This window comes from Dromiciops gliroides, chromosome 1 (assembly GCF_019393635.1).
Source record: "Dromiciops gliroides isolate mDroGli1 chromosome 1, mDroGli1.pri, whole genome shotgun sequence".
Lineage (NCBI taxonomy): Eukaryota > Metazoa > Chordata > Mammalia > Microbiotheria > Microbiotheriidae > Dromiciops > Dromiciops gliroides.
In genome coordinates this window covers 409,918,014-409,934,028 of record NC_057861.1, presented here as the reverse complement: position 1 = coordinate 409,934,028, position 16,015 = coordinate 409,918,014, and the positions used below count along the sequence as shown (strand labels likewise).

The 16,015-nt window shown below is 34.8% G+C and overlaps 1 protein-coding gene across 4 annotated transcripts in view; it reads right to left on the bottom strand.

The window, feature by feature from the left end:
* Positions 1–16,015, bottom strand: part of PAIP1 (poly(A) binding protein interacting protein 1) — a 40,439-nt gene that overhangs the window by 2,502 nt on the left and 21,922 nt on the right. For 3 of the 4 annotated variants that reach the window (XM_043977292.1, XM_043977288.1, XM_043977291.1), the window contains exons 6-10: positions 7,787–7,912; positions 4,931–5,037; positions 3,862–3,979; positions 3,430–3,484; positions 98–191 (exon numbers count right to left, since the gene is read on the bottom strand). In XM_043977292.1, the coding sequence (XP_043833227.1) occupies positions 98–191; positions 3,430–3,484; positions 3,862–3,979; positions 4,931–5,037; positions 7,787–7,912 (500 nt within the window). The remainder of the gene's footprint in view (positions 1–97; positions 192–3,429; positions 3,485–3,861; positions 3,980–4,930; positions 5,038–7,786; positions 7,913–16,015) is intronic. The other variant, XM_043977289.1, reaches the window with a different exon arrangement.

Sequence of the window (16,015 nt, the reverse complement as noted above, 5' to 3'; positions counted from 1 at the left end):
GAAAATGCTTTTCATAAGAGTGATGGAATATTTTAAGAAAGGTCTGCCATAGAAAGAGGTTTTATAGAAAAAAAAATCAGCTACAAATGAAACATACGGATCTCCAGCCCCTGATAAGTCTGTTCCATTTTCCTCATAATCTGGGAAGAAATTCTCTCTGTCAAGTAACTCCTGATACTTTTCTTGATAATCTATATAAAAAAGAAATATCACAGCTTAAGATGCTTTAAAAAATCCTTTATGTACAAATATTTCTCAGTTATTCACCTATAATTATGTGACATATACTGGGTTTCTTTTCCTCTTAATAGTAGTGAAAAACAGAATTAATTCATACACTTTCAGCCCATCCTTTTGTGAGTTATCTGGGCAGAGCCTGGCACAATGGAGCAGCAAAAATAAATAGTGTCTGTGGGAACAGAACTCTAACCCCAGTTTTGCTATTGCTATTACATTTTTATCAAGTAAACTAATTGAAAAAGGGTAAAATTTCTTAATATTGTTGATAAAATATTATCTAATAATTTAATTCTACTGTTCATATATGTAATTTTGCTAAATATATATCATTCTATTGAAGGCAATACATAGTAGTTCAAGAAAAGGGACAATGATAACCCTGTAATTTACAAACTCAGTTTATATGTGGTAGGCAATATTGCCAAAATTGACAGTCCTAACCTAGTGGTTCTTAACCTGAGGTCTGTAAATGTTTTTGTTTTTAATATCTTGATCATTGTATTTCAATATAATTAGCTTTTTTTGTAATACTGTGTATTATATGGATTTAAAGACATTATTTTGAAAAGGGACATAGGTTTCATCAGACAAAGGGATCCAGGACACAATAAAATTAAGAGCCTCAGTAATAAAGTGTGGTCTAACAAGCAAGAGCAAGAATAGTGGCTGGTGATGAACTCTGAAGAAGACTTGAATCTGAATGCTGACTAGAGCTTTGGTACCTTGGGAAACTCAATGAGACTGTTTCCATATAAGTAAAATGAAGAATACTATTTATCTACCTCAGAGGGTTCTTGGAAGATCAGATGACACATCAAGTAAAGATCTTTGCAAATTTTGAAGTCCTAAATAAATGTTAATTCTTATAAGTAATGTTCATATAATATTCATCATTTATGAGGATCCTTCAGGTAGCATATAGTATTCTTATATACTACATATTAAGAACATTTTAAGAAAGCTCCATCAAAGAAAGTTGTTTTATAGAAAGAGAAACCAGTTTTTTGTTTGTTAAAAATAAGTTTAGTTTTTTACTTATATGAACAAATTCCTTGTCTGATTTTTATTAACCACCATATCAACTCATTAGTCTCATCAAAAGAAACCACTAGGGGCAGCTAGATGGCGCAGTGGTTAAAGCACCAGCCCTGGATTCAGGAGTACCTGAGTTCAAATCTGGCCTCAGACACTTGACACTTACTAGCTGTGTGACCGTGGGCAAGTCACTTAACCCCCATTGCCTAAAAAAAAAAAAAAAAGAAAAAAAAAAAGAAACCACTAAATTCTGTAAAAAGCTTAAATCGCAAAATGGAAGGGGTGAAAGTTGTCTGGTCTTATAATTCCTAGCCCTAGGCTCAAATACTATTTTTTCCACAGTCTACTTAATCTGTAGACAGAAATTCTTCAACCCTAAAAACATAGTATACTTTTCTCACTGCATTCCATTTTATTGTGTATTGCTTTATCTTTCCTTCCAGACCAGAGACTGGCAAACTACAGCCCCCTCAAGTTAGATCTAGCTTGCCATTCAATTCTGTATGCCCAAAATGTTATTTGAAAATGTAAAAACCATTTCTAGCTCCCAGAGTATGGAAAGACAGATGGCAGGCCCTCAGGCCATGGTCTGCCAACTCCTGCTTTAGAAAACGAGTTTCATGAAGGCAGAGACTATGTCTTATTCTCCTGTGTATCCTCATAACAACAGTGCTTTGAACACAGAAAGTGCTTTTTGAGTGAATAATATATAAGACAAAAGCTAGATTAAAGTGCACGACACAAATTAAGTATGCTAGAAGAGGATCTTTTTAATAAGGTGCCCTTTGTTCCTACTCCTGGTTTTATGTGTTATTACTGCTTTGTATGAACGGCCATGCAGGTGTTTCTGCACCAGTGCAAACCTATATGATAAGGTACTATACCTATACGATGGTATAGGACTACAGAGCTTGGTAATAGTGGCTTATTCTACTGGACTAGTTTTTTAGTTTACCCATAAATATGACATACTCTAGTTTCATGTACTTTAGGAGGCGGTTTACTAGTATTCCATCTTGGAAGAAATAGGAAAAAAGTATGTTATATATTGTAGTGAATAAAGCAATAGATTTGACGTCAGGAATAAATAGGCTCAAACCCTGCTTTATATACTTTAACTAGCTACATAAGCCTAGGCAAGTCACTTAATCACTTTTGGCCTCAGTTTCCTCAACTGTAAAATGGAGGAGTTGGACCTGATGACCTCTAAGGTCTCTTTCAGCTTTAAATCCCACACAATTGGCTAATGAAAACATATTTCTACTAACTTCCACAAATTCTTATTCTTGCTATTAATTGAACTTTCCCAAGAATTAAGACTGGTAAGACAAGTGTTTTTATGTTACTTGACAAATGTCAAAATAAATGCAATGAATTTATCTATCTGGCTTGCTTTCATCCACCCCTCACTTCCTCTTCCATGTCAACACAATACAAAATAATATTAATATTACCCTTAAACAAAATGCAACCAATAAGATAAACCTGTTCCTAGAATAGTGATATATTCTACAAAGCCATGTAATTCTTTTGTATTTTTTAGTGTTCTCTGTCAATAGTAGGATTGTAATGCATATAACATTTTTTTAACATCTTTCTAAGGGTCAGATATATAAAAGTAATAAAATAATAAAAGCTAGCCTTTTATCTATATATGTGTATTATTTATGAGTACTAATCATATCAAATATTAGATGATCTATGGATTAACAATATTATTACTTCAAAAGACATATTACGTCTTATGCCTTAAACACAGTTAAACTTCCAAAAACTCTAGTTATAGCTTACTTCTACAGTAGAAGTACACAATAGAAATTAATATGAATATGTCTTCGATAAAATTGCTTTCTCTATAAGAATTCTCTAATGTAGATGAGGAAAAGTATGAAATCAACCAATCAATTTTTGGTTTTTTGTTGTGTTTTTTTTTTTGTGGGGCAATGAGGGTTAAGTGACTTGCCCAGGGTCATACAGCTAGTAAGTGTCAAGTGTCTGAGGCCGAATTTGAACTCAGGTCCTCCTAAGTCCGGGGCCATTGCTTTATCCACTGCGCCACCTAGCTGCCCCAAATCAATTTTAATAAATATCTGATTTTATGCTTTTTGTCCCCCATCTACTTTAGAGAAAACTATTATTGTTAAAACAACATACCTGGATCGGCAGCAGTAAAAGGAATGCCATCAGATGTATAAAATGTTGGTTCGTTCTAGAATTAAAACGGTAAAATATTATGGAATACACAGTAGTTTATTCAGTTATTGCTTCTTAAAACAATACTGACAAAAGACAAACCACTGACTGTCTACATGGTAAACTTGTAGGAGCAGATAAAAAATCTGTGATCCATAAAAATGTATTGGAGCTTTATAGTTCTAGTACCCTACAAATCTGGTATTTATTTCCCTTATCAAGGCCATTCCTTCTCCATTTATACATGGTTTTGGTTGCTATGTTGGACATAAGAAAAGCAGTAACAGTTGGCTAACATCAAATCTGGAGGACAAACAATACAGCAAATGTATAAAATATAAAATTTTTAATTCATACCCCAAATAAGTATTTCAATTTAGAACACTGTCATACCATAAAATAATTAGGATCATTTTCAGGTGTTGCTTCTCTAAATGTTGAGGTGGCATGAACTCTACCCCAGTTACTTGATCGGAGTTCTACTAGCTTCAAAAGCATCTGTTTTACATCTCTGCAGTAAACAAAAGTTTATAGTACATTAGAACAATAATTGAAATTTTCTTGCAATTTAGTAACACATAATCTAGTTTCTCAAAGTCCTTAAAATTTTAGGGTTTTATTTTGGCCTTGTGGTTTAAAATCCTTACCTTCTGAATTCTCCCATATAGTCAATATCTATCTCAATTTCTAAAACTTGAATGAACACAAAGGCCTAGATTAAATTACATTTTTAACTCTGCTCTAGAATGCCATCACTAGCTCACACTGATAATTTAATTCTTTGAGGACAAAAACTGTGCCATTTTTTTAATACTCTATACTGGCCAAAGCGTCATAGACATTCAAATATATGTTGAATAAACAGGAAATTCTTGGTTTATTTTCTTGTGTTACCTTTTTTTGGCTCTCATTTATGAAAAAATCTGTAAGGATACTCAAATTTACTTGGGAAATTACATTTACTGGATTTCTAATAGAAGGTATACATCTGACTACTGATATGACAATATAAATCTTGGTATTTGTAAATGTGGTAAATAGTCATAGAACCAAGAAATATTAGAAGTTACTGACTGAATGATTACAACCCAAGTCCAAAGTTAAATTATAATTGTAATAAAAACACCTTTAATGAGGCACTTTTACCTAGTTACCACATTAATAAACACCTTACTCTGTTAGTTATCTATAAATTTTACTAAGCTTTTAAACTGATTCTTTTGTAGGAGTATGGCACAAAGAATTAAAGCAAAGTGGCCAGATGAGCAAAGATCAATAAATAAAATAGTAATCCTTTGAAGAAAATATTTCTGCATCTCTGCAAAATATATGATAGTGAATTCACTTAACCTTAAGATAAAATGGCCCTAAAAAGCATAGGAAAACAAAACACCCCACAAATATAGAGCAGGGATGAATTGCATTAAAATTAGGCTGCTATCTATGTCACTTCTCTTCCCACCTGCTGCAATTTGCATCTAGGACAACATTTTCAATTCTCTGAATCATTTCTTCCATATCTGTCTTTCCTTTTTCCTTCCATGCATCTTCCAAAACTGACCCTGTCAACTAAGAAAGCAGGTTATTAGTAAAAATAAAGAATTCAGTAAACTACAGAAATTCTAAAAAAAGCAAGATTATTAGTTGCATTCCTAGCATTCTCTGACAAATATCATAGAATCAGTGAGCTAGAAGCAACTTTAAGAGATAATCTAGCCCAACCTCATTTATTTTTTTTTCCAACCTCATTTATTAAACAAGGAAATTGATGATCTGAAGTGAAATGGCTTGCTCAAGATGACATTACTAGTTAATAGCAAATAAAGGACTAGTACTAGTTGCCATTGCTCTTCCCATTACAGCAAGTCATCTTATTTTCCTAACTTCTTTGTTATGACTACAAAACTCCTAATACTACTTTGGGTTCTTCAACTGGCTATGGTTCTATTGTGGATTAGAGAACAGCTAAAACTCTCAACTTTAGTCATGGCACTAATAATCATAAATATACAGTTTTGCTTTCATTTCTCTTATACCGAGGCTTTCAGGTCAGTAATCATTTGAAAGGGTTAACTCCTTCCTGTAAATCTTTAAAAAAAAATGTACTTGGTGCCCTGAAGGACATAGTAACTCAAATATAACCACAAAATTAAACTCCATCCTTATATAAATCTGAAAATTAGTGTCTATAGTGACCTAGCTCTTATAATAAAGTGGGTTTTTAAGAAGACAAATACATTAGATAGCATTTAATCAGTGAGAATTGGATATAACTATGCTCTTTATTATATGAATATATAACCCCCACCCCCCAAAAACCAGCATCTCTTCTGCATCTTAAAATTTCTCCTCCACTTTTTCAGTCAAAAAGAAAAGATTTTCTATGTATGTGAAAACCCTAAGTGAAAACGATTAGCACAAAGGTTAAATGTTCTTTCTATATTTTCACTGAACCTTTATTTATCCACTGTACACATAAAGATCCTTCTTTGATAGAAAGCCACCAACTACCACTAGTTAAAAGAGCTTCAGTTATTTTGTGACATTTTACAGAGGTACATGCTGCCAGTATTATGAATTACAAAACTTAAAATCAACAGCTAACAAACTGAAGTGAAATTAAATGAACAAAAATTAGAGAAAAATTATAAAGCATTTCATCAAAGACTTAGACCCCCAAGTATTAAAAAGGTAGGGATATTTTAAAAACTATAAATGTGTGTATAAATAAATATATGCACATATTTGTGTATGTATATGTACACACATGTACACAGGTCTACAATACATATACACACAAGTCCACACGTGTAACTGAGCTGTGTTTCAAAAGTTCATTTTTAAAGTTTTCTAAATATAACTTTGTTTCTAAGAGAAAATTTAAGTGCTTGGTAAGTGCCCACTTGAACCCACAAAAGCTCATTCAACTTTTTAATAAAGCAGAAATACTGTCATCTAACATGTAAAAGAATAGAGAATAATATTACCGTAATAATAAGCCAAATATAAAAATCAAAACTGAATAAAAAGGTTTTAATTTTTTTTTGAATGCCAGTACTTAAGGAAAATCAACTTTAATTGAGAAAGGGAAAGGCATCAAATGGAAACTTTTCTGTACAGATTTCTGAAGGGGATTTCTGGGATCTTTCAAAGGCTCAGGATCTAGGGGAGGATAATATTAATAATTATTTAACGAGATTGGCTTACAAAGAGGAAAAAGGGAAAAAAGAAGGAAATAAGGTTTTCCTAAGGCAACTGAAGGAAAGCTGGGAGAAAAAGGCCAAAAGGGCCCAGTAGTAAAACTGCCTTAGGTGAAACACTGAAATATAAATAATGAAAAGAAAAAAGGGGGTGATGGAGAAGAAACAGGGTTATCACTGACTCTTTATGATAACCCTTATGGGTAAGAAATGGTGTACAGAGGAACAGATAACGGGCAGGAAGTTCTTTCTGGAGCACACAATCAGCTCATCATAAGTTTGTTGTGTCTGCAGATGTTTCATGGTAAAGAGGTTGTTAGGCTGTTCCTATATACAGGATGTTCATGGGTCATTAGTTTTGAACTCAAGGGCCTATATATGAAGACAAATATTTATGTTAAATAATCAAGTATAAGCATGCTTCTCTTCCTATTAACAAAATATTTCTTTCTTAGCATTTAGGGAGGTTGCTGAAAAAATTGCTCACTATAATAAAGTTCTGCTTCCATTGAATATTTCATAGAACTTTCAATGTGTACCTCTTAGATTTATGAAGAATCAAAAGAGTATTTGAGGAGTATTTGTTAAGGAAGGCAACAGGAAGTATAATCATTAGAAAGAACAAAAGCTACAAATAGTGAAAACTACCCTAGACTCTACTACTACTTATAGGTGGATGATGGAATGCCTTCAAGGCAAATTTCCTTAAAGTTTATGTGAGTGGAAAGATTTTCATGACTGATTTTATAAGAGTAACATAAATAGTATTTTTTGTTATGTAAATGATAGAAAGCATTTCCATTAAACAGCAAGAAAAATTATAAAAACTGAATTAAAGTTTACAAAAAAGAACATGAGTTAAGGTGTTAATATTTTTTTTTACTCAACCCTCAATTAAGCATTTACTTACAAGCATACTCCTAGCATATACCAGGTACTGTCCTTACCCTTTAGTTCTTCGATATAAGAGTATAAAATTTACCTGAAGTTCTTGATAAAAATACTTAACATGGGTATTGTGAGTAATGTGTATGGCCTCAATTTCTCTTCTTTTTTCTAAACACATGATAGATACAGTGAATGTTAAGATATGAAAAAAAATTCTTAGTACATCCTACCTTCAGTAGTTTTACTGCACAGATTAAATTGTTGTCCACAGGATTAGATAAAAGGGCATTCAGTAATTCCCGAAGACCAACCTGAAGAATATCTGCTCTTGTAACCTGCCCCTTTGTTCCCTTAATCTATGAAACAAAATAAAATTATTAAAATTTTGCTAACACATTATAAAGCTCTAACTGGTCTAAGTTTAAGGGTTATGGAAGAGTGTTTCTGTTTAACTTAAGAATAAAAAATATATTTTAGTTCTACAAACTGCTATCTTAATGGAATCACCTTGTCATAATTACCTTGTGTATACCTATAAAGCTTACCCTTATAAATTGATCAAGTTACTATAAAAATGTAACTTTCTCAAAATGTTCAAATGTGCCAAATGGCCAATAAAAATAAGAATTGTAATGCAAAAAACAAATTAAGAACATTACATTGATAATGATGAACTTGGAGTCAGGAAGATGAGAATTTGAATACTGATTTAGACACCTACTTGGCTATGTGACCTTAAGTAGATCACTTGAAGTCAACAAGCACCTGCTATGTATCAAACACGGTGCTAAGCACTTGAGATCTCAAGGTTCACTAAATTCAGGGGAGTCCATGAGAACACCAAAACAGAATATAAACGGAAGAGAGCACAGGACAAAGCCCTGGTGTACACATGTATATGGAGACAGGACATCAATCACGATTGGGCAAAGACTGGGGTCAGGAATGTAGAAAAACTGGGAGATGAGTATCATGAAAACCCAGGTATATTCAGAGGAAGGCATACACATATCAAGTACTAGAGAGAAGGCAAGAAGAGTGAGGACTGAGCAAAAAGGTCAGTTAAGTTGGCAATAAAGAGCTATCTGGTTACTTTGAAAAGTGAGAGATGAAGAAGGGAAGGAAATGAGAGAACACTAGGAGCTTGGCTATGAAAAGCAAGACAGTTATAGAACAGTAATATGAGTTAATGACAGTTAAGCAAAAATTTTTTAAGGATGAAGGAGTGAGCATATTTGGAAGCAGAAGGGAAGTAATCAGTGGACAAAGTGCAATTTAAGAGAGACAGAGAAAGGAGAGGGATGTTCAAAGGGGTAAACTCTTACAGGAAACAGAAAGGAATAGAATCAAAGGCATAAATTGAAGGGGCCTTGGCAAAGGGGAGAGGCCACCTCTTAAAAGAGGAAAAAATATGATGTTGAAAGAATTTAAGGGCATAGTACTGAGGAGAAAAGGGAGCTTATGGTGGTTGGCCTCAATTTTCTTGGTAAAGTACGTAAAGAGGTATTCTGCTAAGTATCAAAGGAGACTTAGTGGTTGGAGAAGGGAAGAAAAAATGTCATGAGAAGTATAATAGGGAGTCAATCGGGGAAGAATAAGATAATTAAACATGCTAGTCAAGACCCAGTTAAAACTAGATAATAAATTTGAAGTGGACCCAGTCAACATTCTTGGATGACTTCCTCCAGCAGCATTCAGCAGCATAGAAGTAGAAACTGGTAAGACAAATGGTAGGGCTAAATTAGGGTCAGAGCTCTGGAAAGGTATGAGAAGCAACAAGACAGGAAGGCAAGGGATTCCAGCATACAACACAATGTAAAGTTGAAGTGGTTAAGTATAGGGCTGAGCCTAGGAATGGAGGAGAAAGAAACCACAGAAGTGATGGTGTTACTAGGAAAGCAGGGGGAGAAAGGGAGGAAAGGAAGAAAGGAGGCAGAGAGAGGGGGACAGGACAAAGGGAGGGTAGGAGGGAGGAAGAGAGAGGGGGGGGAAATAATGCAAAAAAGGTCAATGTAACAAAATTCAAAGCAGAAAACAGAAGGAAGTTCAAAACAGGACATGGACAAGGGCAATATAACTATGACTACATTAAATTTTAAAACAACTTTAAGTAATAGATCCATGGTTTCACACATAAACCTTTTCTATCCTCTGTATATGGAAATGTTCATATTTATGGATGACTTTTTAGTTGATAATAACCTCAAAAGCAATCCATTCTACTTTTGGACAGCTCTAAAAGTTAAAAAGCCTTTCCTCATCAAACTGAAAACTGCTTCTCTGTAACATCTGCTTAGTGGCTCTGCCAAGCAAACATATCTCATCTATCTCCATGACAAGTCTTCAAATGTTCAAAAACAGTACTCTCTCTGTACCTGTACATAGCTTTTCTTTTACAGGTTAAATATTTCAAGTTCTTTTTAATCAATTCTATGGTTTCAAGTCCCAGAAATCATCCTGGTCACCTACCACTAGATATATTCCAGATAGTTAATACTCTTCCAAAAATGTGATACCCAAAATTATACACAACACTTCAATTGTAGTCTAACCATGACAATCACATTTCTTGTTCTGGACATTAGATATTTAATAAATGAAACAAAAGATCACACTATGTTATAGGAGCCAAGTTATGGATGTCAATGTCACTACTGGTACCGTGTTTAGGGAATCAGAAACCAAAAATAAGTATAGCTAGTATTTAGGCATTGCAAGACTGGATTATTAAGCAGCTATGTGCAAACTACTGGGAATACAAAGTCCTTGACCATAAGGAATTTATAATCTGATGTATGTGAATGCTAAGATACTAGACTAATAGAGAAATCAATAAATATTCTCTCCAACCTCCCACCTCCACCCATTATGAAGCGGGAGAAAACGTAAGGCAAATACCATAAGCACTGCCAAACATCCCTCTCAGCCAATTTACCAGTTGCTCCCATAAAAACCTGATTCTCATCAAATGTTTTACCAACACCAAACAAGGCATTCTCAGCCAGTTTCTTTGCTTCCTTCCTTCCTTCCTTCCTTCCTTTCGCAGGACGAAGAAGGTTAAGGGAGTTTCCCAGGGTGACACAGCAAGTAAGTGTCAAGTATCTGAGGCCGGATTTGAACTCAGGTCCTCCTGAATCCAGGGCTGGTGCTTTATCCACTGTGCCACCTAGCTGGCCCTAAACAATGCATTCATAATAGCTTCCACTCTACACTACTAAATGTTTCACATCTATATTTACCACTCAATACATATTAAGTACCTACTATGTGCTGGACACCATATAATCTCTCTTCCCATCTGGAAGAACAGCACAATTAACCACTCCCTCCATCAGCTGATTCCACAGAACAACAGAGGAAAACCTCCACATATATAGTACACGGGCATACCTGTGCTTACTCTTACTGCCTCCTAGTTCCTCACTGTCTCTTGACAGATTAGATAGACAAACAGATATTGCTGTATGTTACATAAATAAGAGCTTTCGGATTATTAAATTCCCATTCCCCCTCCCACAGTTACATATATTATACATATAACTCATTCTACATTTGTACAATTTCTTTTCTGTAGCTAAGCCTAAAACTATATTTATCCTACTAAATTTCACTAAAGTTGGTTCATTACTCTATTGAGAACCTCTTATCTTTTTGGAGCCTGGTTCTTTCATCTAACATACTGGCCATTCCTTCTAGCTTCATGTCATCTGAAAATTGAATAAAATGTCACATCTACCTTTATCTAAATCAATGATAAAAAATATTGACCACAACAGGAGTGAGGATAAGAGCCCTAGGGCACCACTACAGACCTCCCTCCAGGCTGACATTAATCCATTAATGATCACTTCTGGAATCTAATTATTTAATTGATTCAGTCAAGTGAACTACCACCCAGTTGATTTATCTCTGCCTTCTCCACAAACTGTGTAAAAATTAAGGTAGACTATCCCTCCAATCTATCAGTTAAATAGGGCAATATTATTCTGACATGACTTGGTTTTGATAAAGTTTTTCCAGTTCACAGCAATTACAGCTTCCTTTTTGAAATGTACACAAATCACCTCTTTAATTAATGCAATTTAGAATTCTTAGGATTAGATAACAGTCTCCCTGGTCTACAGTTGGAAGAATCCACTTTAAAGATCTGCTTTTAAGGTTTATAACCTTAGCCCCATCCTCTATTGCATCACTCCCTCTCACCCCAGATATCTAATCAATTACCATATCTTGTCATTTCTACCTCTCTGACATCCAATTTAGCTCTTCTGATAAAGCCATCGCCTAACTTTAGGCCCTCACCACCTGTCACCTAGCTTACTGCAAAAGCCTTCTAAATGGTCATAGCTACCAACGTAGATCTGGCAATATCACTCCCTTACTCAAATTCCAATGGCTCCCTACTGCTGTGAGATAAAATAGACAGTTCTGTTTACCTTTTTAAGCCCTTTAAACCTAGTCCTGATTTATCTTTTCAGCAGCATCATATAGCACTCCTCTTCCCACGGTCCACTGTCCAACCAAACTGGTTGTCTTTTTTTCCTCCATACATAGCATTCCATTTCCCATGTCCAAGTCTTTACACACTCTCCCATATGCCTAAAAATGCATTCCTTTTTCACCTATGCCTCATCAAATCCCTCTGTTCCTTCAAGATGCAACTCTTTCCTTATCCAAACAATTGTCAGTGTTCTCCCTAGGTTTCGTATTTATTTTATACACAGTCTATATTTACTTACATATGTATATATTGCCTCAGCCAATAGAATGTAAGCTCCCTGAGAGTAGGGAGTCTCATTTTTAGTTTTTTAATGTGCTTTTAAAACTGAATATTCATTTCTTTTGGGTAGCAATATGAAATATCCTTACAGGACAATATCACCATTTCTCTTTTCTTTGATTTTTACCTAAGCTCTTGGCCATGCCTTACCCACTCTGGTTTATGGATTTCCATACATGCAGTGATACTTATGAAGCTGTATTTATTTCCTTGCAATAAGAACTCTAGGCCATTTTTTAACCTCTACTTTATACATTCCTATATAGGCATGTAAGATCATGAATATCATTGCCCCTCTTCCTATATATCATCTGCTTGAATTACTGGGACTTTCACTGTTTTTCTTACTCCATGGTAAAGCATGGTCAGATGGACAAATGGAAACAGGCCCTCCTTTCACATGGCAGTCATTCAAATACCTGAAGATAGCTATTATGTCCCTTTTGAATCTTCTCTTCCCCAGGTTAAACTAAACATGCCCAGTTCCTTCAACTAATTCTCATGATACGGATTCAAAGTTTCTTCAACGTCCTGGTTACCCTGCTCTGGATATTCTCCATTTTATTGATATCCTTCTCAAACAACAGCATACAGAAATGAATGCAATACTCCAGATGAAGTCTGATGAGGGCACAGTACAGTGGGATTACCAGGGAAGCACTGGGAACTTCTCAGCTCCTCTTAATGCAGACCCAAATCATAGCATCCTGTTGACTGCAGCACTACCTTAACAACTCATACTAAGCTAACAGAATACTACAACAGCAAGATCTTATTCAGAAGTGGAATTTTAAGAACATTTTCATATATCTACATATGCCGCCATCATCTTATACTTGTTGAACTGAATTTTTTGTACCCAAGTGCATTTATATTTATCCATACTGACTTTCATCTTATATTAGATTCAGCCCAATGCCTATCAAGATAAAATTTATCCCCATAGAAACAGAAGTAGAGAGTGGTCTTGTGGTTTGATAAATCTTGAGAAATAGTTATTACGGATTAAAATTATAAACTCGACAAACATTTAGGCACCTACTGTGTACAAGGCACACAATGATTCAATTGAACAGTTTACATTCTATCAGCAGCATTATGCAACAAAAATTGAGGAGGGACAGAATATTCACAAATGTAGGTATCCCTGACAGCTTTACAGAGAAGGTGGCACCTGAGTTAAGCCTTGAAGGATATCAAGAATTCTAGGAGGTACAGATGAAGAGGGAGTGCATGCTAGGTATGAAGGGGATTAATGTAAAAGAAGAATGGGAAGGTAGGTGAAAGCCAGATTTTACAGTGCTTTAAAAGTATTTAGTTATAAGCAAATTTAGTGTTACAACTTTTGTCTACTCTGATATAATGGATGTCAGTCCTGGAAAGGGCCTTAAAAATATCATTTTGCATGTAAGGAATCAGACCTAGAGAGCTTAAGTAATTTGCACACACTACTTGGTGATTTACATTTTAAAACAAATGTTTGGGGCAGCTAGGTGGTACAGTGGATAAAGCACTGGCCCTGGATTCAGGAGTACCTGAGTTCAAATCCAGCCTCAGACACAACACTTACTAGCTGTGTGACCCTGGGCAAGTCACTTAACCCCAATTGCCTCACCAAAAAACAAAACAAAACAAAACAAAAAAACAAATGTTTGCTGAATGGCAATACAAAAAAGAAACTCAAAAAAGGAAATAAATGCAAAATAAACATTTAATGAATGAATACACCATGCATAGAATTCAATGTACTAAGTTCAAGAAACAAGGGAATCAACAGTTTTCATTTATATTGCTTCAGATAAGGTGGGTTTAGTTACAAGTTGCTCCTTGCACTGACTTTTCAGTAACTGATCAAATACTCTCTGAGGGTACCTGAAGTACTGTCATCTCAGTATTGTAAGCAGAGATTTTATGCCACCAAGTATACAGTGGCTTAGCATATTTTAAGAACATGTAACTACTGAATAATAAGATTAATTTGCATTACACACTTAGGAAGTGTAATTACTATATAATCACACTTTGTATGCATTTGCTGAGTGAGGAATTCAGAGAAAACACCATTAAGTTCATGTGAACTAACGAAGAACAAAATAAACAGACTCATGAGAAAATAAATATGAATAAAGACGATGACAACATGAATAGGGCAAAAAGGATCACTGAAAGGAAGTTTAAAAGTCTGAATATGGGTGTGGGGACAATCAATGAACATCCCAGGAGATACAATATCATAGCTCCTTCCTTCACAGCAGGAAAAGTGGGGGTGGGGGAGGGGAACTTATAGGATATAATAATATAATAATATATTCATTGTCAGGCAAAGTTTCTATAATAGATTTTTTAAAAAATTGGTTCTGTCACAAAGGATGATTCAACCTGAAAGAGTGGAAAATGATCACAGCAGGGGAAGGTGGAGGAGAAGAAGCTAGCTATGTGCCAGGTACTGTGATAAGTACTTTACAAATATTATCCCATTTGATCTTCAAAATAACCCTGGAAGGGGGGCATCTAGCTGGACCTGGATTCAGGAGGACCTGAGTTCAAATCCAGCCTTAGAGACTCGACACTTACTAGCTGTGTGACCCTGGGAAAGTCACTTAACTAACCCTTATTACCTGGCCAAAAAACAACAAGAAAAAGAACAAAAAAGCAACCCTGAGGCAGACTATTTTACAGTCGAGAAAGTTGAGACAGAGATTAAGTTACTTGCTCAAGTAAGGCAGTATTTGAACTCATGTCTTAACGACTCCAGGCCCAGCACTTTTCATGCACTATACCACCTAACTGCCCCAGGAGAGATGTGAGAAGATACCCCTACTCCATCCTTTGCAGAGATGAGAGTTCATGATTATGGAACATTTTATATATTTTCAGACTTTTAAAAAAAACGTACAGATTCACAAAGATCTAAGACAATCCCAAAGGACTCATGATGAAAAATACTATCCACCTCCAGAGAAAGAATTGATGGCATCTGATACAAAGCAATGCATACTATTTTTCACTTTCTTTTTTTTGTTGTTCATGTTTTCTTTCACAAAATGACTAATATGGAAATGTTTTACATGACTGCACATGTATACTCTATATCAAATTGCTTACTCTCAGGCAGGGGAGAGGAGAGGTAGGAAAGGATAGAATTTGGAACTCAAACCTAAAAAACAACAACAAAAAAACCAATGAATGTTTAAAATTGTTTTTAACATGTAACAGGAAAATATTATTTTAAAAAAAGAATTTGAGAGCAAAAAAACCACCTCGATTCATTTTACTGATTTCCCTCCTCTTTTTGCTTTTTCTTTTCTTCAAAAATATTATTTGCTATGGGATAGCTCTCTGGGAGAAGCAGGAAATGCGATACTGAAATTCTAGTGATGTATAAACAAAATATATTTAAAAAATATATTTTAAAAAAAGAAAGAACTATGAAGAATTGGAATTAAGACTATCATCACTAGGAAAAAATAATTGGCTGGTTACATGGAGAAAAGGTGTTAACAGGCAGACAGACAACAGTTTATGTACTCCAATTTTATCTTCATAATACCAAGCAAAAGTGACAATTCCTTGTGGCAAACTTGAGGACTCTGACAAAAGTTGAATATAATGAGCAGGCACAGGTATCCTTGTCCTTGGAGGAATGTCCACATTAATAAGATTAAAGATCTATTTAAGA